This window comes from Trachemys scripta, chromosome 1, assembly GCF_013100865.1.
Source record: "Trachemys scripta elegans isolate TJP31775 chromosome 1, CAS_Tse_1.0, whole genome shotgun sequence".
In the NCBI taxonomy this organism is placed as follows: Eukaryota; Metazoa; Chordata; order Testudines; family Emydidae; genus Trachemys; species Trachemys scripta.
Genome location: NC_048298.1, coordinates 91,040,192 through 91,064,951, shown reverse-complemented (window position 1 = coordinate 91,064,951; position 24,760 = coordinate 91,040,192). Strand labels below are relative to the sequence as shown.

General features: G+C 45.8%; 1 protein-coding gene across 2 annotated transcripts; it reads right to left on the bottom strand.

Annotated features, from left to right (window-relative positions):
- Positions 1-1,234: 1,234 nt before the first annotated feature.
- On the bottom strand, positions 1,235-23,073 carry CBX6 (chromobox 6). Of its 2 annotated transcripts, none has more exons than XM_034776369.1 (5): positions 22,922-23,073; positions 22,762-22,805; positions 22,483-22,548; positions 22,289-22,355; positions 1,235-10,365 (listed from the first exon to the last, which is right to left on the bottom strand). In XM_034776369.1, the coding sequence occupies exons 1-5, from the start codon at positions 22,988-22,990 to the stop codon at positions 9,400-9,402; spliced, it is 1,212 nt and encodes a 403-aa protein (XP_034632260.1). In that variant the 5' UTR covers positions 22,991-23,073; the 3' UTR covers positions 1,235-9,399. The 2 variants fall into 2 exon arrangements, with proteins under 2 accessions (XP_034632260.1, XP_034632269.1); XM_034776378.1 differs by having other exon boundaries at positions 1,235-10,311.
- Positions 23,074-24,760: the final 1,687 nt, after the last annotated feature.

Below are 24,760 nucleotides of genomic sequence, written 5' to 3'. Positions count from 1 at the left end.
CCTCCTCTCTACTGCATGTAGCTGGCATGGGCAGATACACATAACAATGGAGTGTTGCTAGGTGTTTGCCAAGCTGAGCAACCAAGAAAAGGAATTTCAAAAATTTGTGGGGCTTTAAAGGGGAGGAACAGCTTCCTGTCCATCTGGCCCCTGAGAAGTGGAGTTCACAACGACGACCACAGTGATCACTGTGGGGCATTGTGGGACAGTTCCTGGAGGCCAGTAACAGTTGACATAAGTAACAGTATTTACATTGACACTGCGTCGACCTAATCACATCAACCTTGACTCTCCACCACTCAGGGAGGTGGTGGTGGTAAGTTGCCATACTGGGGCATTTATATCGGCAGGAACAAAATTTAAGTGTAGACACATCCAGAGCTAAGTCGATGTAAGCTGCCTTGTGTTGACCTAACCATATAGTGTAGACCAGGCCTTAGTGGCCAGATCTGGTGCCCACAGGCTCTTCTGAGCCAAACTGCAGCAAGCACTGAAGACAAAGGGAGGGGAAATAGATGATGAGAACAGACTTGTCTTGCCCCAAATCTAGATGGGTTTTTAATGTGCCTCTCATTAAGAATTTTAAATAGAAGGCAGGAGTTGGGCATTTCCACATCATAACGCTGGGATTGTTGTTTTGCTTTTAGCAGAAAAAGGGCACGAAGCTTCCAACTCCTCTTCTTCTAGTTATAATAGATTTTGAAATCCAAGAACTACGTATGAACCAGTATCAAGAACAAATAGCCGTCAGGTTTGTCCAGGTAGTTAGCAAGTCACTTGTTGCCACAGTCATATTGGGATTTCAGGTGAATGGATGGTTCCAGAGGAGAACATCGGTGTGTCTGTCCGTGTCCCCTGCCTCTGACAGCAGCAGTCCAGTTTCTTTTTTGGGCAGAGGCTTGGCTCTAGCTTTGTTCTTCATTTGTATTTGCTGCTGTTTTGTTTTGTTTTTAAATATGGAAACTACCTAAAGAGCCAAGTTAACAGCTCTGCTAGTCTGTCCCCAATTACTTAAAAATTAAAGGGCAAAAGACCTGTTAAGACCTCTAGTCCATTTTCCAACACTCCTCGTTAGACAAGACTGTTATCTGCAGTATATTCTCCTGTGCTTTGGCCAAGCTAGTTGTAAGTAACTTTGTGATGGGGCGAACACTGCTTCTCTTGGCAGGTTAAAACATCACCACTCACCTTTGAAAATCACAGTGAGTCACATACACACAAGGCAGGCAACAGGTTTTGGAATGTAACAATTTATTGGGGTTAATAATTTTCTTTAACTCCCCATTTCTGGCATCGATACAATACTCAAGAGCAGCAGAAAGAACAAAATGTACAAGAATACAAGAGTAATTAGCACAAACCGCCCCCAAACCCAGAGCAAACCATTTTTCCGCTGGAAATGCCAATGGGAGGGGGATCCTATCGCCCCACCCCGCATCCCATCCATCCACTCTAGACAGAGTTTAGCCAGCTGGGAACTGGATTAAAATAAACAAACGCAAACACTATATTTAAAAATGAAAATTACAAGACAAAAAAATATATAGATATACAATTCATTCGTGCATGATTCTTTAATTAAATGCATTTTTCAAAATAAAAAAGTTACAAGATATTTAGGTTTATTTTAAATTAAAAAAGAGTCACCACCTCCCCTCTCTGGGTATGTCTCCAGTTGGCTCCGGGTGTGTGATTCCCAGCTTGAGGGGACATACTTACACCAGCTCTCACTGAGCTTGCATACTAAAAATAGAATGCAGCCATCGTGGCACAAGCCGCAGGATGGGCTAGTTGCCCCGAGTACATGCCCGTCTGAGACCCCAGAGCGGCTAGCCTGTCCCGCAGTTCGCACTGCCACAGTTACACTCTGTTTTTAGTGCGTTAGCTCAATAAGAAGTAGTGCGAATGTCTCCTCGAGCTGGGATCACACAACCAGCTTAGAGGGTAGCCATACCCTGTATGCCAAGTGTGGGGTGGGTAGGGAGGGTACATGGGTTGCATCAGGACCATCACCATTATAGAAATTACATTAAAATCTCTCTCTGGGATAAAGAATAAGGCCCTGATCCTGCAAAGACTTATGCACATGCTTAGCTTGAAGCACCCAAGTACCTTTAGACCTCAGGGAAACTACTCGCCTGCTTAAAGTTAAGTACTTGCGTAAGTCTGCAGGATTTGGGTCTCAGCTTGGCACCTGGGGAGGTGGAGGGAAGAGGCAGATGGGCAAGCCCAAATTTCCCACCACCACCTTGCAATTTTCCACCCAACATTTTGTTTAAAAAATGAGAATCCTGTACTGTTAAAGGGGAAGAGGGGCATGGCATGTAGTTTAGCTCCAAAATTTAGATTTAAAAAATTATAATCGTAGATTTTATTTATTTATTTTCAGAACTTGAATGAAGTTTCCTCCCCCCACAACAAGGAAACCCACCTGCGAAGAGTCAGGGCTACTCCCGGGGAACCAGGAAGTGATACTGACCAAGCTATTTTCACTATCATAGCAGAAGTGCAAAGAAGAAAACTGCAATAATGGGGAAAATTTACTTGGATTTATAAAGATACATTTCCTGTAGGAGGCCCCAATTCAGAAAAGTACTTAGATCCATAACCACCCGCTTTAAAGTTTTGTGCATGCTTTAAGTGCTTTGCTGAACAGGGATGGATTTAAGCATGTGCTTCAATGCTTTGCTGAATCGGGGCATCATGGGGTTTTAGTTAACACAGGGATTAATGTTTAAACTACTTAACCTGCCATTGCCCCCCATCAAATTAATCTCTCTTGAATCACCCACCACTGCCAATATTTAAGATCACATTACTCTGATTTCTCTTACCGACGCTCTCCTTTGGGGTATCACCCTGTCTCTTTCCTCTACCTTTTTCACACTATTTCCCCAGTTGCAGCCATATCTCAATACCCTCTTCCCCACAGCAGTTTTAGATTGGCCAGAGAGGGCAAAAGTGGAGCACTTCACCCCCCAGACGGAACATGCTGTCTGTGCAGAAGATCCCAGACAGCACCCCCTTGAGGGACATGAGAGGAACATCCCTAACAGATGGAGGTATCCTGTTTGGGTGGAAGCATGTCTTGGATGCAGTTCTAGATCAAAGACAGAACTTTGGACGGTCTTGTAGGGTTTCATCCTGTGCTAGGCAGCAGAAGGTGGGAAGGACAGAAGAACTGCTAGAGGTACAACCCTAGAAAAACTGGTATCTTCCTTTGTTACCTGACTGAGATGTTGGGGGGGGTGGGGGAGGGAAGAGAGAGAAGGAACCAGGAAGTCCCCACTTCTTGTAAACCAATGAGGGCTATCTCAACCCTGGAAGTGTATAGCATGTTATAATGAGCGCATATATGACCACATAGTGTCAACACAACTGCCTCACTGTGGGGGAGGGGGCGACTAGGAGCAGCAGGGATGCCCAGATCTGATGTTGGATAACTGACGTGGGGAGGTTAAGTAGCAAATGGAAAAATAAGGGTGGGGAAGAGGAGATGAGAGATTCTGCTCCTCAGAAATGTACACATTGGACTTTTGAAGGAGGGCCAAAACGCTCCCTCGTTCAAAGCCAGAGTGACAATGCAATGAATTTATAAAATATCTGGGAAGAAATGAGTTGGTTATGAAGCAATACTCAGCCCTTCTATAGCTCTATACGCACATTACTAAATTTAGCCTCCCAGCATCCTCTGGGCATTGTCCCCATGGTACAGACAGCGGAATGGAGGCAAAGGGCAGAGAAGAAACTTGCACAAGGTCACAGGAAATCCAAGAACCCAGGAATGCCTAGCTCCCAGCCCCAAGAGCAACCCTCTGAACTATGATGCGTTTGATACAAGGATTGGGACGGATTATGTGGGGGATGCTTTTATAAATATATTTTTTTCATATAAAAAGTAAATAAGATCCCAGCTCTTGCATGATTATTGGGCAATCCAGAAAGCAGCAAAGCAAGCAACACTGGAGCAAAGGATACATCAGGCCAAACAGTGCAAAGCCTCAGAGTTAGAGGTGCAGGGGTGGGGGACGGACAAGCACTCCTCCAAAAGGACATGGAGCACTTAGCCAGACACCCATTCTTGGTTTGTTACACCTCCCTGGCCAAGCCCTGGCTATGGAACTGGAATCCCACACCCGCTGGCGAGAAGAGTCACCCCAGTTGGCTACACTACCTTCTCCTCCCCGCCCATACCACATCCACAGATGCCACTGTTGATGTGGTGTGGAGGGCGGGAGTGCGGGAAATGACTCCCTGCTCCCCACCCCAACCTGTACTTTAGCTTGGATATCCACAGGGAGTTCCCACTCTCCATCCGCACTGCTGTCAGGTCCATGAAGGAAGTTAGACTGACTGTTGGGAATATTGCAAAGCGCCTGAAACTTTCCTTAACAGCAGAGGCGAGGAAGGGGATTTAACTCCCCAGGAAGACTCAGCTCGGACAGTACCCATTTGGTAAAGGAGGTAAGGTACCTTACCTCCATCCCAGTTGGTGTGGGAGGAGAGGGGTGACTGAAGTACAAGAGATGCAGAGACACTCCCCCACCCCCTGAAAATACACAACAGTGGCTCACCTAAGATTAGAAGGCAGAACTCCCCACTGGGCCTACATACATCCTCCCATCCCTGCAAAGGCTTTGTATCCTTGTCAGCTCCATGCCCATATGCTAGCTTCATTCAGTAAGACCAGAATGGCGTGCTGGGCAAAGACAGGAGATTAGTATATATGCTCAGTTCAGGACTGAAGCTGTAGGTCAGGACAGAGGAGCACTGTCAGAGCTCAGGGGTAAAGAGTGGAGAAAATGAGTTCCCAAGAACAGCCCAGAGAAGAGGAAATATAGTTTTGTTTTGTTTTTTTTACTCAAAATGCACAGAGGACAGACATCTTAGAGTCCCATATCTAGTAACTTATTACATTCAGACCCAACGTCCGGTTCCCATCCTCTTTCCTACAATCACCGCAACACAGCAGATGAACAATATGCAGCAAAGAGACAGTGCAGCCTTGGCTGGGAAAGCTCCCTCCACCACTATGGGACAGTCACACCCCCCCAGTCCAGAAGAATACAATCCTGCTCTAGTAAAAACTCATCGATGCCACCCTGGCTCTTACCCCAACATGCACTTGATACACCCCAGCCTTCCCAAGGAGAGGGTGCTCCCCACTTGTCCGAAACTTCAGGTACACGGGGGGGTTTCTGCCTTCCCCTGAAGATCTGGTAGTGGCCATTGCCAGAGGTGGGACACCAAACTAGACTGGGCTACATCGGGTTCTGCTGTGGCAAATTCTGTATTTAAAATGCCATTTCCACTAAGCATTGAAATCAGTGAGCTGATAATAAGACAAGGAAGGGAGCTCTGCCTTGTTCTAAGTGAGCATTTATTCCGCTCTTGGGGTGGTTATCTGGCAAGAAAGGTGCAAGCCAATCTGAGATCTCAGCAGCTCCACTCACATGCCATTTCCATTTTACCAGCCTGGCCCAGACCCCATCAGGTCAGGATTTACCATTCTGCAACAACTTTGGCACCACTGTACCTGTGAAGGGGAGAAAAATACAGAGCCTCCATCTAATTTCTGGAGAGGGGGTGGGGAAGGGGAATGGTAATGCTGTTGGATGGAACTCCCTCCAACACTTGGGCAGGTGGGAAAGAGAAGGGTAAATTATATGGGTTTTCTCCAAAAAAGGACTTGCCTCTTCAAATCAGAAATTGCTGGTTACCCCAAGGACACCCTCCTCCAGTTCAATGAGCCAAATACCATCCCAGACACACACTTCAACACTACAAAATACTCTCTTCTCTAAGAACCATCTAATACCACTACAGTTTGTGCAATCACTGCATTTATTATTCATTTTTAAACTCTCTCTCCCACTATAGAAATTTCATTTTTTAAAAACTTCTCTTTTTTCTTTTCTTTTCTTTCTTTTTTTTTTTTTTTTTTGCAAAACTATTCATTTCACTTTTTCCACTTTCCATCATAAAATCTCCTCTAAAAACACAACAACAAGAGAATAAACATGGCACAGACACAGACTGTTTCCCTGGTTTGGGGGGAATGCTTTTGAATACTCCCCCCAACCCTATGCCCTCTCTGAAAGCATGGATGGGACCTCCCTTTTATCTTCCTGTAGGGAGGGAGGAAAAAATAAATCGGAGATGGAAGGTGAGCGTAACCCACATTCATACCAGTGTGGAGTTTTGTCAGCCTCTAGTGGCTGGACCACACAAAGATTTATGAGACTACTACTGCCTGGTCTTTAAGCTCAAGCAATAGAGACTCATGCTTTTAGATCCAGAGGTTCAGGGTTCAATCCCCACAGGTGACCCACCCAGGAGGGTGGTGACACAAGCAGTCAAGCTACTTGCCCTGTCTGGATTGCACTTCCTTCCTACAGAGAGATGATCTATGATACGAGTTCCTCCAAAGCCCAGTGCTCCTCTCCCCTCTTTATAATTCCAGGAAGAAGGGTCACCAAGCCCCCATGCAATCCTCCTGCCAATGCTCCAGAGGAAGGCGAAAACCCCTCATTATGAAAACAATCCAGGAACACCAAACAGACAGCAGGGGGGGGGGAGGGAAACCTCTGCCAAGTGAACATTTCTTGGCTAAAACATGTCAAGAGTTTCCTATTAAAGTTCCCTTTTTTCTCCCACTTAAACTTTTCAAATATTTCTGAACTTTATTACCACGAAACAAGAACGCCATCACATACACGCCAAGAGTAACCAAGCAACCTAAAAAAAAAAAAAGTGACTGGCTGGCATGCATCTACTCTGTAAAATAGTTCCTCTTATCTTGCAGCCTCATAAATTAATTCCTTTTTAAAATCATCTCTCTTTAACACAAGTCTCTTTGTTATTCTCCCAATATAGATCTCCCACATTTCCCCAGCCTGCTTGTTTCTGAAGCTGCAGCCATTAGAATAAGTTACCATGAAATAAGAGAACCCTGCATGCGCAAGGTGAAGGAAAGATGCAAAACAAAGCAAAGACAACAGGCAGGTATTAATTCACATACACACGTACATATCCAACAAATTACAGGAAGCCTTGGACTGATGAATGAATGGGGAAGTCTCCCCCACCCTGTAACTGGTTTTGAAATATGCTGTTGGATTTTAAAAGTTTTGTTTAAAAAACCCACAAAAGATGGGCAGGTGGGGGGGGGGTGTTGTGGTTGTGTGGGAATACAACTAACCACATGCGGGATCATCTCTCAGATTGGCTACACACAAATTGGAACTAAACTCGTTTGAATTCACACCTTTTTAAAATTCTGATGCAAGTCTCTGTGTGGACATTTATTTTGCAATAGGTGAGTTTTAAGGCTGGTCTACACCTAAAAATTAGATCGAACTAGCCACATTGCTTAGGGCTGTGAAAAATGTTGTGCCCTGTGCAATGTAGTTAGGTCAACCTAACCCCCACTGTAGGCGCAGCCAGGTCAGTGAAAGAATTCTTCTGTCAACCAAGCACCGCCTCTTGAAGCGGTGGTTTTACACTGACAGAAAAACACCTTTGTCATTGTAGCAAGTGTCTATGCTACAGTGACGTAGCAGCAGCCGTAGTGCTTGTAGTGTAGACATACCCTTCAAATCCAGGGTGTCTGCAGGCAAAACCACAAAAGGGGTGAATTCCACCCAATTTAGTTATTTTGGTGGCAGTGTGTGTGTGTGAGAAGAGTCCTTAGAGCTGAGTTCCTCTTTCCTCCCCGCCAGTACGCACACACCTGTAGGCATATTTATTAATTATGGATCCCACAACAGGCAACATCCCCCTCCCCCCATTTTTCCCCATGGTTATGGAATCAAGGCAGATACTCACTGCAACACTAATTTAGACTGAATTTATCAGCCTCTCTTCCCCACACCGCAGTGTTTCACAGATTCAGCAACAGAGGAGTGGGGAAGTGAGGGAGGGGTATCTAGCCACAAAGCTCAGCACTGACATAGAATTAAACAAGCCATGGAATGGCAAAGAAGAGCGCTTTTGCACCTTGGACAATAAGAGCATGTCTCAAGGAAGTGGAGAAAGCCACATCATTGCCTGCTTCCAATTACAGAGGGTGGTGGCGATTCCAGATCCAATTTCACACTGAACATGTAAAACCAAGGAATTGGGGGTGGGGTGGGGGGCAGGGGAAGGAGAGGCAGGCAGGCAGGCAGGCACGCACGCGCACACACACACACACAAAAAATGTAAGACCTGGTAATTCTTACAACAGGTTCTTAGCACCTTTGGTTGACAATTGTAGAGGCAATTTCAGATCCTGGAAATGGTTGTGGTGAACTCTCTCCAACCCACCCACCAGAAAGAGATGAAACTGAGCAGGAAGAGTAGCAGATCTTCCTTCGCACACACAAGGCCTGTGAAGTGATTCAGTGGAGCCACGGAGGCTTATATTTTCCCTGGGAGGTAAGACTTGCTGACCTCATCCGGCTGGGGTAATGTCATGCCAAGCCATTGCTCCTCCTGAATTGATGGACGGACGTGTGGCTTTCCCACTTCCATTAGAAAAGGCTTAGGAAGGGTACGGCATGCCTCAGACCCGAGCAAGTGCAAATGACGAACACGAGGAGGAAGATCCAGGCTGGAAGTGACAGGCCCAACAAAGCTGAGCAGACTGGAAGATCTGGAAGGGAAGGAGCAGAAGGGAGGAGGAAGGGCCCAGGTGGTCTCAAAGTGCCCATACAACTGCCAAGTTAGCACCACTAGTAAAAGCAAGAAGGAAGTGAGCCGGGGGCATGTGTTGTAGGGGTACAACCCCCCCACTCAGGCTCTGTTGCAATCTCGTTCTAGCCCTGATGCTTTACCTTCTGTTCCACCCCCACACACACACCCCGATAGTGTCCCTCTCCCAGAGATACAGCCACAGCTACTGAAGCTGGATCATAAGAGACAGCCATCCCATGCCACAGAGAAAGGAGAGGGTCAGAGCTGCCCTGGGAGAAGGCAGGGTGAAGAACTGGAGAAGTGGAAGAGTGTGTACACAGTGCAGGGCAGAGGGGAGGGGGTGGGGGGAGCACAGCCCCTTTCAAATGCCTTATCCATCTCTCCAGTAGCAGGAGCTTCTCCATATCTTCAGAAAAGATGGGGGGATCCTTCCCCACCCAGCCCCAACATACACACAACCTGTTGTCGTCCAGGCTCCATACCAGTTTGACAACATGTTCTTTGAAGACAAATGATCATTCCCCAGCCCAACCCCTCGCAGCTGTGACATCTGGGAACTTCAGACACCTCTGCCCTCCAAGTCCCACCACAGTCTCCGAGCAGAAAGAAAAAGAACCGGGGAAGGGGAGGGGGGAGAGTAGGAGAAAACTAACAACAGCCATTCACACCATGACTTCTTCCAGCAGAGCCTCCCCTACCCCCCCAAAGCAGGGAGCCAACTTCTCACTTGCTGCCTCCTCCACCCGCTGCCACCTTCTCGAAATCCTCTGCGTTGCAGAACTCCTTGATGGTGACGGTCAGGAGATTGCTGGTGACATCTGTGACCACCACGTTGGAGCAGGGGGACATCTCGGGGCGCCAGTCGCCAGCTTCCTGCTCCGGGTCAGAAGAGGAGAGGGACGATGAGGGTGTCTGGCCCCCAGCACATCCCCTAGGGGGAGAGCGCTTGCTGGTGGCCGCTGATTCCGGTGGGATCGACAGGTCTAGGACCTCCGACTCGCGCCAGTCAGGGATGGCGGGGCTCAGGGTCTCGGGAAGCAGCTTTGGGGGAGAATCATCTGGGTCGGAGGAGGAGTGAGGGGTAGGAGAGGGGCAGCCTGAGGAGCTGGAGCTGCGGGCATCATAAGGGGTGGAGCCCATGATCAGTGCACAGGAGGCACCTTGTGAGCCCCCTGCCTCCATCTTGCCCTCCAGAGATGTGGCCGGTGCAGCAGACGGCTTGTTGTACAGCGAGAAGGTGCCGAACTTCATGTGGCGGATCTGGGTGCGGAGGATGCTCTCGCTGAACTTCTTACTCTTGCCAATGACACGGTTTCGTGAGGGGATCTTTGGCCGGGCCAGGCCTCCTCCTCCACTTGCGGCCTTTCCACCCTTGTCAATGACCTTGAGGTTGAGGATGATGCGGCTGCGTTTGGGCTCACGAGGCTTCACCTTGCGGTTGATGATGCGGACGGTCTCGGAGAAAGGTGAGACTGGAGGACGTATGCCAGCCCCCCCACCCACACCCCCGCTGTTCTGGGGGTCTGGGCGGGGCAAGGGGCGCCGGGACATGCGATGGCATCGCCGGATGTCTTTCTTGAGACGGTGCACTGCGGCGCTGGAGTGCAGCTTGGGTGAGGAGGTGCTAGAGCCAGGCTTGACAGAGAAGTGTACATCCCCAATGTGAAGGGCCTCCGCCTGGGCCCGAGCCTGCGGTGGGGGGGGAGAGAGAAGAATGGAGTCAGAGATGACCTGAGATATGCCAGGCCTTGAATCGGGGGCACCTCAGCTTGGGGTGACAAGACCACATTAGAGGCACCCTGTACCAGAGAGCTACACCTCATTTGTATACAAAATAATATCTAAATGAAGAAATAAATGCACAGGACCCTAGTACTAAGGTAACCCAGTGGTGAATGGCTGCCAGAAGCCCTCTCAGTGCATGTTACAGCCCCTAGCTATGGAGCCTTGGCTCTTTAGTTCAAGCTGTAGCAGCTCCTTCTTTAGCTCCAGAAGCCCCCGTTCAATCCCCAATGCATCAGCCAAGATGGCAGCTCTGACACTTGCATCATCTTTGACAGATGAGAGAAACGACCTGCTGGTGTGTGTTCAGCAGCAATGAAAACAACCAACCAAGGAACTCAGAGCCATGGGAAAGGAACAGCAGACGTTGTCTGCAGACTGTTACTATCAATTACCATGAATGGCTCCTCCACAAACAAGGGAAGTTAGCGAAGGGCAGCCAGTCAGGTTCTAGGACTTACCAAGGACTGCACTTTGAGGGAGTCTGAGACTAGGTCTACACTATGGACTTATGTCGGCAGAACTACGTCGGTCAGGGGTGTGGAAAATCCTCACCCGAGTGATGCAGTTATACCGACCTTACCCCCTGTATAGACAGTGCTATATCTATGGGAGGGCTTCTCCTGTAGACAAAGCCACCATCTCTCAAGGAGGTGGAGTACCTACACTGACAGGAGAAGCGTTTCTGTCATCATAAGTAGCATCCTCACTAAGCGCTACAACAGAACTGCATGTACAAGCATTTCCTTGACCTCCCCCTTCTTACATGCTCCCCTGAAAGAGGAGCACAAAGGAAAGTGCCCAGGGAGCCTGGTGCCAGAGATTCTAAAGCTACGCTCAATTGTTATTATACCCTGTCACCAGGAGAAGGTGCCAATCATCCTAATAAGCATATGGTGGTTGTTGGTGGGGCTGAGCATCAAGAAGTTTATTTGGGGTGAGTAAGAACCAGAAAGCATGCTAGGCACTGTCTGAATGTAGGGAGCAGGGACTGTGTCCATAAGCTCACAATCATAGAATATCAGGGTTGGAAGGGACCTCAGGAGGTCATCTAGTCCAACCCCCTGCTCAAAGCAGGACCAATTCCCAACTAAATCATCCCAGCCAGGGCTTTGTCAAACCTGACCTTAAAAACCTCTAAGGAAGGAGATTCCACCACCTCCCTAGGTAACCCATTCCAGTGCTTCACCACCCTCCTAGTAAAAAAGTTTTTCCTAATATCCAACCTAAACCTCCCCCACTGCAACTTGAGACCATTACTCCTTGTTCTGTCATCAGGTACCACTGAGAACAGTCCAGATCCATCCTCTTTGGAACCCCCTTTCAGGTAGTTGAAATCAGCTATCAAATCCCCCCTCATTCTTCTCTTCTGCAGATTAAACAATCCCAGTTCCCTCAGCCTCTCTTCATAAATCATGTGCTCCAGCCCCCTAAATAAATTAATGGAGATATCCTATCTCCTAGAACTGGAAGGGACCTTGAAAGATCATTGAGTCCAGCCCCCTGCCTTCACTAGCAGGACCAAGTACTGATTTTGCCCCAGAGCCCTAAGTGGCCCCCTCAAGGATTGAACTCACAACCCTGGGTTTAGCAAGCCAATGCTCAAACCACTGAGCTATCCCTCCCAATCTAGAAGACAAACAAGATGAAGGATAGGGGAGAGGAATAAAGCAAGCAAACAAAGTCCCATCCAGACTATTAGTTGGTTAACTTCTTGTAGGTGTCATGGGAGAAATGGATCTTTAGGAAGGGTTGATGGAGAAGGTAATGGTCTGATGGATACTGTGAGAGGAAAGTCTCAGATTCAAGGTTCAAAAAGATATTGGACATAGAATTATAGGAGTGGAAGGGACCACGAGAGGTCTTGTAGTCTATTCCCCTGTACTCAAGGCAGGACTAAGTATAGACCATCTCTGACAGTTGTTTGTCTAACCTGCTCTGTCACTGGAGATTTTTAAGAGATTCCACAACCTCCCTAGGCAATTTACTCCAGTGCTTAACCGCCCTGACAGTCAGGAAGTTTTTCCTAATGTCTAACCTAAACCTCCCTTGCTGCAATTTAAGCTAATTGCTTCTTGTCCTATCGTCAGAGGTTAATGAGAACAATTTACCTCCCTTCTCCTTGTAACAATCTTTTATGTACTTGAAAACTAATGTCCCCCCTCAGTTTTCTCCAAACTAAACAAACCCATTTTTTTTCAATCTTCCCTCATAGGCCATGCTTTCTAGACCTTTATTCATTTTTGTTGCTCTTCTCTGGACTTTCTCCAAATTGTCCACATCTTTCCTGAAATGTGGCCCCCAGAACTGCGGCCCCCAGAACTGCACATAGTAGTCCAGTTAAGGCCTATTGAGAGCACAGCAGAGCGGAAGAATTACTTCTCGTGTCTTGCTTGCAACACTCCTGGTAATACAACCCAGAATGTTTGCTTTTTTGCAACAGTGTTTCACTGTTGACTCATATTTAGCTTGTGATCCACTATGCCCCCAGATCCCTTTCCACAGTACTTCTTCCTAGGTAGTCATTTCCCATTTTGTATGCGTGCAACTGATTGTTCCTTCCTAAGTGGAGTACTTTGCATTTGTCCTTATTGAATTTCATCTTCTTTACTTCAGACCATTTCTCCAGTTTGTCCAGATCATTTTGAATTTTAATCCTATTCTCCAAAGCACTTACAACCCCTCCCAGCTTGGTAACATCTGCAAACTTTATAAGTGTATTCTCCATGCCATTATCTAAATCATTGATGAAGATATTGAACAGAACTGGACCCAGGACCAATCCCTGCGGCACCCCACTTGATATGCCCTTCCAGCTTGACTGTGAACCACTGATAACTACTCTCTGGGAATGGTTGTCCAATCAGTTATGCACCCCCTTATAGCAGCTCTATCTAGGTTGAATTTCCCTCATTTGTTTATGAAAAGGTCATGTGAGACAGTATCGAAAGCCTTATTAAAATCAAGATATACTACATCTACCACTTCCCAGCTATCCACAAGGCTCATTACCCTATCAAAGAAAGCTACTAGGTTTGTTCTTGATAAAGCCACGCTGACTGTTACTTATCACCGTATTATCTTCTAGGTATATACAAACTGATTGCTTAATTATCTTTCCAGGTACTGAAGTTAAACTGACTGGTCTGTAATCCCCTGGGTTGTCTGCATGGAGATCAAGAATATCTGAAGTTATCATAATTAATGACAATGCAAATTTTGGAAGGGATGTTAAACCTCATGTTTTAGGATTTTAGCCTAGTGTGTGTGTCAGGGTTGGGGAGGGGGGAGGGGGAGGGGAAAGAGGAGATTATCTCACACATGCCTGCTGCGGGGTCCCTGCTCCTTCCTCTGAAACATCTGGTGCTGGTCACTGTCATAGACAGGATACTGGGCTAGACAGACCTAGGGCAAGGGTAAGGGATAGCTCAGTGGTTTGAGCATTGGCCTGCTAAACCCAGGGTAGTGAGCTCAATCCTTGAGGGGGCCACTTAGAGATCTGGGGCAAAAATCAGTACTTGGTCCTGCTAGTGAAGGCGGGGGGCTGGACTTGATGATCCTTCGGGGTCCCTTCCAGTTCTATGAGATAGGTATATCTCCATAATTTAAAATTTATTTTATTTAATCAATACGCGGACCATGGACCAAATCCAGCCCATCAGATGCTTTTGAACAGACTGCAAAAATCTTTTTATTTACTTATCATCCTCCTCATTTTACTGTGGTGTGAAAAATGTTTCTCTGGAATCTGGACCTTGACTATACCTTGACAAAAAAATAATTAACTACCCCTGACCTAGGGTCTATTGTAGTTCCCGATGCAATTCTTATGTTCCTATTCCACCCCTAGGTTCCGATGCAATTCCTGGGTTCTTATTCTCCCTCTAAAAACCAGACTTGTCCTGCCCCTTCAGATGAGATATTTGTTTAACGTGACAGATTAAATAGTGAAAGTGTAGAAGAAGAACCTGCTTTTCTCAGGAAAAAAAAAAAAGAGCTACTCTCCCCCCTCCTCCCCGATAAATGCATCTGCTAACGTTTGGGAAAAACGTTTTTAGTTCTTCTTAGTCCTGTAGAGCCACGACATCTCTGGGAGAGTGAGCTGGAATTTACTCTGGCTCGTGCATCAGCAACAGGATTGTCTGCAGGGAGCTAATTACATTTTCATTTGTAAATTGAGACAGTCTGATCTGAAGACAACAAACACGGAACCCTACAGGGTAATTTTACACTTGCTTTTCAGAGCAGAGTCACGCTTTAAATGGCGCCTTGCAAGGATAAGATGCCCCACCCCTCTGAAACAGACTCTCCCTCATCCCAAATAGAGTCAGTCTATAATTCCCTTGCCCCCAAAACCCAGCCCTGGCCAGAAGTAACCAGACCTTTTGGCCCCACACCCGTTATTGCCTTGCCAACTTAGAATCCAATGATTCTTGTACCATCTAGTGACCACAGTGAGAACTGCAGTCCCCGGGATACAACATCCACTGTCTCACCTCGTCCTCCTGACACACACACAAACACACACACAGAGCTCAGAACAGGTTCTGGGGAGCTAAGGTTTTAAGCTGCACTATTATCTCCTCTGCCATCACGCAGCTTGTACTGAACCTATAGCTCTCATCATGAGAATGGGAAGAACACGCTCAGAAACTCAGCAGCAGCACTTTAAAAGTCATCGAAGCGAGAAACCAAGACAGGGCCTATGAACCCACCCCAACTCCTTATATCTGATCCCAAAAGATTCCATTCCTACTGACTTGTCCCACTCTGCCCACTTCAATCCCAAGTTATGACAACAGCACAAGCTGCAGGAAGCCCCAAACCTCTCAAGCAACCCTGCCGTACAATAGGAGAAGTTGGGAATGGAGATTTGAGGGCACGTAGCTCATCTCTGGCTAATACAGGGCTGTTCCCTACAGTAAGCTCTCCAGTGCTTTGTCTAGTCTAGCTGTAACCAGCTCCAGTGATGTATGGGGGCTTCTACTGCTTCATCTGGAAACGATTTCACAATCTAAAGGCTCATCTACTCTAGATGTTTTATACCTGGAGTTAAACGATTATCAAATAACTCAAGGTGGTTAATGTGTTAAGGGGAGTGTCCACACTGGCCTTAAATGTTTATTCCAGGCCACAAACCTGTGTTTATCCTCGGCAAAGTTTAAAAATCTCTAGCACAGACAAATCCTAACAGATTTCACTGTCAGGAATGACGTCCTAATACACATCCAGAGTTTCTTTTGGCTCAGACTCATCCATTATTCCATGCCCTATGTGCCTTACACTACAGCACAGATATTCAGATTCCTAACCCAAAGAGCTTACAGTCTAGTAGGTTTCAATAGCTCTTTGAACCCAAATAAATCCTCACTCTTTTCCTCACCATTTAAATACATACAGATGGTTGTGGTTCTCTTCAGACATCTTTTAACCAAGCTATTCTGGTCGATATTTTATTTTGAATCTGTGTCTTGTCTCACACATCATTATCACAGCCCCTCAAGCATTTTTATTGCTCTTCTCTGAACTCCCTCCAGTTTGGGATTATCTAGTGGTGTGGTGCGGTGCAGGGAACAACATATCTTATTCCAAGTGAACTGAAGCCATACAATGAGGGATTATTAAATCCGTGATAACTGGCATGAATCCCTCTGCACAGCAAATCCATAAAACCCCTTGTCTTTTCTGCCACTACATAACACTAATCTGATGTCTAATTTGCTTTTCACTATCACACCATGGTATGTGTCTCTCTCTCTCTCTGAAAAGTATTTCTGCTCTCAAAGTTTCTTTTGCTCATTGAATACTTGTGTCCCAGATTACTTCCTATCCCAGAAGCACTTGTCTGCATTTTTCCTGGTTGAATCCATTTCTTATTTCCTGCCCATATTTTATTTCCCTACCCTCATGACACTTTGTATTTTCCTATCCTATGAATAGAATTAACATGCTGGTTTTCTCCTCTGATAGATTTACAACAAATAGGCTAAAATGGAACCTAACACTCCCTCCAACTCAATACGCTGCTGTTAATCATTGCTTAGTTTACATTCTTTGCGATGCTTAGCAATTCATGTTAGAGTACACATACCCAAGTCAGCTTGAATTCATTTTTCAAGTAAAGTTTCAAGAAACAATATCAAATGCTTTAGCAAAAATCCAGATGTTTCAACTACCGTGTTCCTTCCAGCCACTAGAGTTTAGTAATTCTACCGAATATGTGATCAAATTTGTCAGATATCATTTACAAATGCCCCTCCCTTCCCCCTGAAAGTTGATAGTTTTGCTGACCCATTCATTTTCTCCTCCCACTCCTGGCTATGTGCCTGCTTCCCTCTATACCTAGAACTACCTCCCAATCCCAGTTTACAAAGTCTTCTTCCCACTCAAATCTCTGCAAGAAACACACTTCTCCCTGCTGAAGGCTCAATTCTTCTATGGTGCTCATGAAGTGTAAAGGTTCATAGTTTAAGACAATAAAAGTTGATCCTTTCTCTGAACTTCACAAGTGCATCTTAAATGCCTCCTTCAGATGGTAAATTCCTTGGAGCAGGAACTGTCTTTACCTTTGTGACTTTAGTGTGGAAGATGTGCTCAGTGCCGTACACAGAATACCGTTTACTGATCATGGTTCAGTTTTCACCAAGATGAAACAGTCTGCAAACATCTAGAGATTTTGTTCTCGTTTAACAGAGAATGAAGGTTGACTTACAGCACAGTAATTGCTAGGATCACTTTTTTTCCTTCTTTCGGAAATCTGTATCACATTTGCTCAGCCCCCTAATGAATTCTCATCCACTAGCACCTCCCTACTTCTGTTCTTTTTTAAATAATATTGCTAGTGATCTAACAAATAATTTCATCAGTTCCTTCCCTTCACACTCTAGGACACACATACTGAAGACAGGGTGATAAGTACATATTCAAGTTCCCCACAAATCTTACTTTACCTAATTTATGTCAATAACTCTACAAATAGGAAGTAATAAAGACCTTGGATGCAACTCTTTTCTTGTTTTGATTCAAAATAAAACATTTCAGTAGCTCTGCCGTATTTACACGATTCCCCCTTTGTTTATTAGTGCATCTGCTTTGTCTTGTACTCCCCCCTCAAATAATATACACCGCTACCTCAATATAACGTGACCTGATATAACACGAATTCGGATATAACACAGTAAAGCAGTGCTCTGGGGGGGGGGGGGGGGACGACTGTGCACTGCGGTGGATCAAAGCAAGTTCAATATAACGCGGTTTCACCTATAACGCGGTAAGATTTTTTGGCTCCCGAGGACAGCGTTCTATCGAGGTAGAGGTATATTTATAAGAGCCCTTATTTCCCCTTTCACCTCTTGGCTAACATTCTGCCTTGTTTTACTGCCTGTCTATTCTGCAACCTTTAGCTGACAGAGCAACAGCAAGCTGTGCTCCTAAGCAATGCTACCATAAACTGTGTTTTCCCATTGGAGGAGAAATGAATGCTATGAGGGAACAGATTTCAATTTCAACCTGCTGAGGGGTAATTTATGAACAAGGAGATCAAAAGCAGAGTTTGAGGGGGGAAAGTTGCTTAACACCATGTTGCGCCTCCCTCCACTTCAGTTTACAGACCAAATTAGGTCTTGCAAGCAGCAAGAGGGAAATCCCCTATTGTGAAGGGCAAGTGCAGTCTATTACTGCACGCTCTCGATTACTACCTCTTCCTCCATTAACACCCTCCAATCATTACCTTAAAGTGACTGAGAATAGAAATCTCTGCAAGCTGAGCAGGAGGGTCAGGGACATGTCCTCCAATAGCACATGCATGACCTTAAGGAGCTGCATGTGACCCCTGAATTTGCCAAGCCAATAAAGCTGTGAGGAAAGAAGTAGGCCAGGGAGGTGGGAAAGGAAGACAAAAGTTGCATGCAAAGTGTGGGACAGTTAATGTGTCTCTATTACCCTGCATGAGCTTCCATTTTTCCCCAGACTGAACCTTATTGTTATTTCCTATCTATATATTTCTAAACCCTCAAGAAACCTGCTATAGACAAGGTCTATCAGAGATGTCACATTAATAAAGATTGGAAAGGACTGTCCCACATCAGCCACTCCAAATTCCTCTCCCAAAGCAACAACTTATGTTTTCCATAAGTTAGTCTCCCATACAGGCTATCGCATGCCATGATCCCACCCCCTGCAAATAAACTCATCCTCTGAGCTTGAGCTCTTCATCCATGGGAAAGTTTCACTCGAATATCCAGGGAATACAGCTAAACCTCCAACCCAAAATACTGCAGCTGAAGCCCACACTTTCAGTCCTGCCATCCAGGATGCAAGAGCTTGTTAGTGGTATCATAAACACAGGTGTGATATACCTTAGCGATCTGACAGAAAAGCCAAGCATTAGAAGTCTGACTTAAGGCACCAATGGCTAGATTTACAAAACAATCAGGTGCCTGAAGATGCAGATTGGGCACTTCTAAAAATCCCACTAGGTGCCTAACAGCTTAGGCACATAACTCAAATCAAAGAGTAATTCCTTTGTAAATCTGGCTCCAAATCAGTATTAAGGTAACTAAATAAATAAGCAAACGGAATTTCAAATCAGGGCACTTATTTAGATGCTGTAATATGGATTTAGAAACCTAACTTTAAACACCACATTTGAAAATCTTGGTCAGAAACATTATATATGAAACCATTCATTACAAGTGCGTGCTAGCCTTTTAAAACCAGTCGTGGTTTGGTTCCGTATTTAATCTCCATGCCTTCCAGTTCTAATCAGTTGAGTTTGCAAATCAAAAAGAATATTGTTCTAACTGCCAGCTCTGCAAACTCCCCCGGGGACCCAAGAGTCAAGTTTCTCCCCCATGCTTCAGAAGTCCTCATCGGCAAGAGATTCTGCAGTCAAAAGAACTGACAACATGTTTAATTTGTGAGACAGAGCAGAACCCTGCTTCTCCTCCTGTAGTGGCATCAGTCCTGCAGGATAAACAGGAGTCAAAACCTTGGCTTTGGTAGTCAGAAAGACAGGACTTCAATACAAAGGACTGAAGGGCCACTTTTAGCAGATTTTTCTAACTGAAATCACATTGAACAAGTCAGAGGTTTTCAGTAACAGTCAAGTAGATTTCAAGAGTTGGTGGGGAAAAGAATTAAGGCAAGTCAAGACACCAGGGAAGGAATATTGTTAGTTGTGGTGGTGTTTAAGAAATTATAGGAATGCTTATCTCTTGAAGTGTCAATGATTTGTGTCCCCCACCCCCAATATTTTTTAAAAATAGAAAACCATTAACTAGAAATCTAATCAATTTAGACAGTAAATTAGAAGTAAGGTAGATTCAGAATCTGCACATGTTTCTGAGATGCCCTGCCAGCTTTTTGTGACTTTACAATCACATTTTGCTATATATAGCATTACACATTTAAATTTTTTAACAAAATGTTTCCCTTCCATGTTGCTGTGTCCCACACAGACAGAAGAGGAAACCAACTGACCATTCAGAGAAACTGATTAGAGTTGTCAAATACTCAATGTAAATAAAGAAGCAAAAATTAAAATGTTTCTTTTCAGATTTCAAGTGTTACAAGTAATAGTAGATTAAAAAAATTCAAGCAGAAGTGTTATTTTTAAGTCAATGGTGTCACCCTAAGCTTTCCTCTGCATTATTGGACTCCCAAATGCAAGAAGATCTAAAGTATAAGTGTCAGAGATAAAAACTGACTATAGAGTGAAACTGACTAGTTCAGTTTCACTGAGTGAAGAGTAAAAAGAAACACACCCATTAGTGGGGAAAGCAAACAGATTTTTATCATTTTCAGTTTTTAATTAAGGCAAGAGTAATAATGTAGGTAAGGTGTGTGTGGGGGGGGAGAGGGCACGAGGGGGGGGGGGGAAATGTTCCAGTCACCACCACTGCTTCCTAAAAATTTTCAAAGAGCTCCCCAATTTGTACCAGGGCATCCAGAAAAACCCAGGAAGATTCTCCCCACAATTTTTAAACTATTTCTGTGGTCCTCCCATATGCTGTATCCTTCCAAAGCAGATAACGGGGGCATCCTATTGCAGTGGTTCTCAACTTTCCAGAATACTGTACACCTTGAAGGAGTCTGATTTGTCTTGTGTACCCCCAAGTTTCACCTCACTTAAAAACAACTTACTTACAAAATCAGACGTAAAAATACAACACTGTCACAGCCACTATTGCTGAAAAATTGCTTACATTCTCATTTTTACCATACAATTATAAAATAAATCAATTGGAATATAAATATTGTACTTACATTTCAGTGTATAGTAGATAGACAATGATTTGTTTATACTGCTCTGTATGAAATTTTAGTTTGTACTGACTTTGCTAGTGCTTTTTATGTAGTCTGTTGTAAAACTAAGCAAATATCTAGAGGAGTCGATGTACCCCCTGGAAGACCTTGGAGTACCCCCAGGAATATGCATACCCTGGTTGAGAACCACTGTCCTATTGCACAGAACTTTGAGTGCTGCCACTTAGCACTTCACTTATGTTTCAAAAGAGCTTTGAAGATGTGAAGCCTCTCAACACTCCTGTGAGGCAGGAAAGCAAAGTATTAACCCCATTTTACAGATGGGGAAAACAGACACAAAAACGTAAAGTCACTTGCCTAAATTGCATGAGTCAATGCCTGAGATAGGAGTATTAGATGCATTACTAAATCACCCATCAGATTAGACCAGACTTGAGAAATTCCTGACTCCCCATGCAAATTTGTTTTAAATACACTGAATGATATTCTGGCACCTCCATTCATTTATGATCCAGGATTGGGATTGTTAGGGGAGCAATAATGCAATAAATTTGTCTGCAGGGTGTCAGTCAGAGAGCAGAATATGCAAGTGCACCGCCAGCGTTTCTGCCGCCCTAGGCGGCGGAAGGTCCCGCCCCCCACAGAGGCAACGGAAGGTCCTGCCGCTGAAATACCGCTGCGGTTGCCGCCCCACAAATTGTAGCGCCCTAGGCGACCGCCTAGGTCACCTAATGGGTTGCGCCGGCCCTGAGAATATGGCAGATACTAACTCTTACAGGAAAAATCTGTTAACTTCTGCTACAAAGGTCACCACCACCAGATTTTAAAAGGAGAAAATTGGGGACTCTGCCCTTTTTTTTTTTTTTTTTTTTTTCCCTTTTCAAGTCTTCCCTGTGAGACAAAACATGACTATGCATGAAGAAACAGATATGGAAATGACACTGTCATTGGGGATGAAGTGAAGTCTTTAACTATGCCATGAAGAGGTAGAGTTACTCCATGAATTCCAGAACAAGCAGCGAGCCTCAAAGGACCACCAATATAGCACCTGGGGGTATCTAGCATACTGACATGTGAAGAGGAGGGGAGGCAGCATCAGGACCTTTGTCATAGTTAAAAAAAAAAAAAAAAAAATACAAAACATTTTCACAGCCACTAAGTATGCTGCTATATTATCACATACAGACCAAAGGGGGAGGGAGAGGGGGGACAACGACGACGAATGAAGTACCACTGTGGTGGGGAGAGAGAGCAGGTAGATGTGGGGGACAAACATCTGGGAGTGGATGCGGGGGGAAGGAAAGAAGAAGACTGACAAGAAGAGAACATCCCCACAAACGTGCTCACACACCCCAGCTTTTACTATCCCATTGGTGATAATCCCTCCCTACTCCAAGCAGCATCTCATGCACTTACAACTAAATAAAAGGGGGGGACTAGAAGTATCAGATCCCCAGACTAAGGAAGGCCCAAGTCATTTGAGAGTTAAGTACCTCCAAGAGTCGACAGGCAGCAGGATTTTGGATACATCTAACTGGGCCTAAGTTATTTAAATAAGAGTTACCTTCAGGAGGAAAGTTTTAGGCTTGGGTCCTCTCTTCTTGGGCCCATACAGCTCACGCTCTCGTTCCCTTTAGGGAGTCAAATTTTAGAAAGTTAAACTTTTTCTTAAGAAAAAAAAAAACCACACACACATCTATTTTTTTGGGGTAGCTCAGATGTCAAATAAACAAATGTGCTTTCCCCTATTAAACTCACTTCTGCTCAAAGGCTGCAATAAGTCGGGAGTCCAGGATGTTCTCTTCAGGTTCCCAAGTGCTGTACCTGCCAAGGCACAACAAAATAAACAAAACACGAACACCCGCATAAAAAAGGAGAAGGTGGGGGAGGGAGAGGAGGCAACCCCAGAGTACAGTTTGCGTGCATGGAAAAGGGATGCACATCTCAGAGCAGACTTGGGGAAGAACCCTTTACACACACATATATACACACGCGCGCGCGCACACACACACACGGAGAAATACTCAAACAACTCACTTGATGGCCCAGCCTTTCCATTTCACCAGGTACTCGATGCGCCCCTGCAAAACACAGATGGCGGGGGGAGGAAAGAGAGAGGGAGGGAGGATTAGCGAAACGGCCATTGCAACAAACCCACGGCAGCGGGGGGCCGGGGCCAGGCTGGGCGGCTGCTCACCTTTCGGATCCGCCGCTTGATGATGGATTCGGCCGCGAACACTCGCTCCCCCACTGCAGACAGCTCCATCTTGCTCAGCAGCAGCACCCACAGCCCATAATAATCCCGCCCGCTTCTCTCTCCTTCCCTCCCCCTTCTCAGGCTGCCGCCGCCGCCGCCGCCGCCACCGCTGCTGCTACCCGGGCTGCACCGGCTCGCGCACGCTCGCGCTCGCTCTCCGGCCGCGCGGCAACACGTGACCTCCCTCCTCTCTTTCTCCCCCTCCCCCGTTCACCGTTACCAGGGTCTCCCCGGCGGCGGTTGCTAGGACAAAAAAGGAGGGCGCAGGCGCGCGGGCTCTTAAAGGCACCGCGCGCGCGGGCTGCAGGGAGCGAGGCGGGAGCTGGGTCACTGCTTGGGCGGCAAAGCGCAGGGCCGGGGAAGAGCCCTGGGGGTGCAAAGAGCAGGGCAAAGCACAAGGGGGTGGAGTGTAAACGCGCTGAGAGGGGGGACAGTTTTAGATATACAGCCCCCCTCCCTCCGCTCCTGGCTGTTGTGAACTGGTGGCCAATGAGGCTGCCTTCCCACCAAGAGATCCCGGATCCCAGGGTCAAGGGGGCAGGTGTGTGGACAGTCTCTGCCCATCCCCTCAGTGCAGTTAGAGGGACCTGCCGACAGCACGTTGGTCCGGAAAGGTCTGTATACAGCTCACCATAACAAGACTAGCCCAAGTTATAAGTAAGGCATCAAAGAACCAAAACATGGGTGGGAAAGGATGGAAACCCTCATGCTTCAGGACATAAACTGCCCACTGACGAATGGAGGCCAGGAAGAAAGTTTCTCTGAGATCAGGTTATCGTATAACACCCACTGCAGGGTTTCTTTCCCTTTCTCCTGAAGCAGCAGCTAGTGCTGGCCAGTGCCAGGGACAGAATGCTGCACTACATGGACCACTAGTCTGACCCACCCTGGCAGTCCCTTTCCAATTGTCCTTTTCTCATAGTTAAAGCCCATTTTCCTACTGCACAGAGACCTAACCCTGTTCCCTTGAACTAGCCAAGGTTCTAGTTTGATTCTTGAAGCATAATTAGGTCCCATCTGCTCTGTTACACTGATCACTATTCTGTTTGAAATCAATAGGGTGCTCAGAATTAGAGCTTATCTACACACAGTTGTACCGCTATAACTATACCACTATTGGTAAAGCAGTGACAGCCACTAATGTGGATGTAGTTATAGCTGCCTAAGGGTGCTATACTCCTACAGCTTATTCCCATATGGGAAGGGGAATAAGCTTTGCCATATATGTATCTTTATGCGAGTATAATTGCATTCATGCTAAGAGTTGTACCATATAACTTAATTATTTCAGTTAAGTGTGTGAATCTGTATTATATTGGTACAAAAACTGTAGACCAGGACAGTGGGTGGGTGTGTTTCACCTCAACACAAAGAAGCAGAGATAGTCCTAGGCTCAAACAATGCAAACGACCTCTTGAGGTCCTGCATTTTTAGAGGGTCCTCCCCCCCAGCAGCTTCCACTGATTAAGCAGTTTTAAGGCCACTTCAGGCTTTTTTCCCCATAAACAGCTAGAGAGGGGGAAGAAAAAAATCAGTCTCTATCCCAGCAATTTGGAATCCAGTCAATCCTAAAGTAGTGTGTGCACAGAACATTTGGCAGCAAAGACTATGGATTTACTTTTAGGTGCCCAGTAGGTGCATTCTGTGTTGTACAGAATAACAGCAATATAGGACTGAAAGGGATCTTGAGAGGTCAGCTTAAAACTCACTTTCCATTTTTAAAATTAATTAAAAAAACCTAACCTGCTTGAGATGGTCCAATAAGGGAGGTGTCAGAAA

Excerpts from the sequence above, each read along its gene's own strand:
- CBX6 (XM_034776369.1), bottom strand. The coding sequence starts at position 22,990 with ATGGAGCTGTCTGCAGTGGGGGAGCGAGTGTTCGCGGCCGAATCCATC. Across the intron at positions 22,806-22,921 it reads TCAAGCGGCGGATCCGAAAG|GGGCGCATCGAGTACCTGGT; the intron begins GTGAGCAGCCGC and ends TGTGTTTTGCAG. Across the intron at positions 22,356-22,482 it reads ATTGCAGCCTTTGAGCAGAA|GGAACGAGAGCGTGAGCTGT; the intron begins GTGAGTTTAATA and ends GACTCCCTAAAG.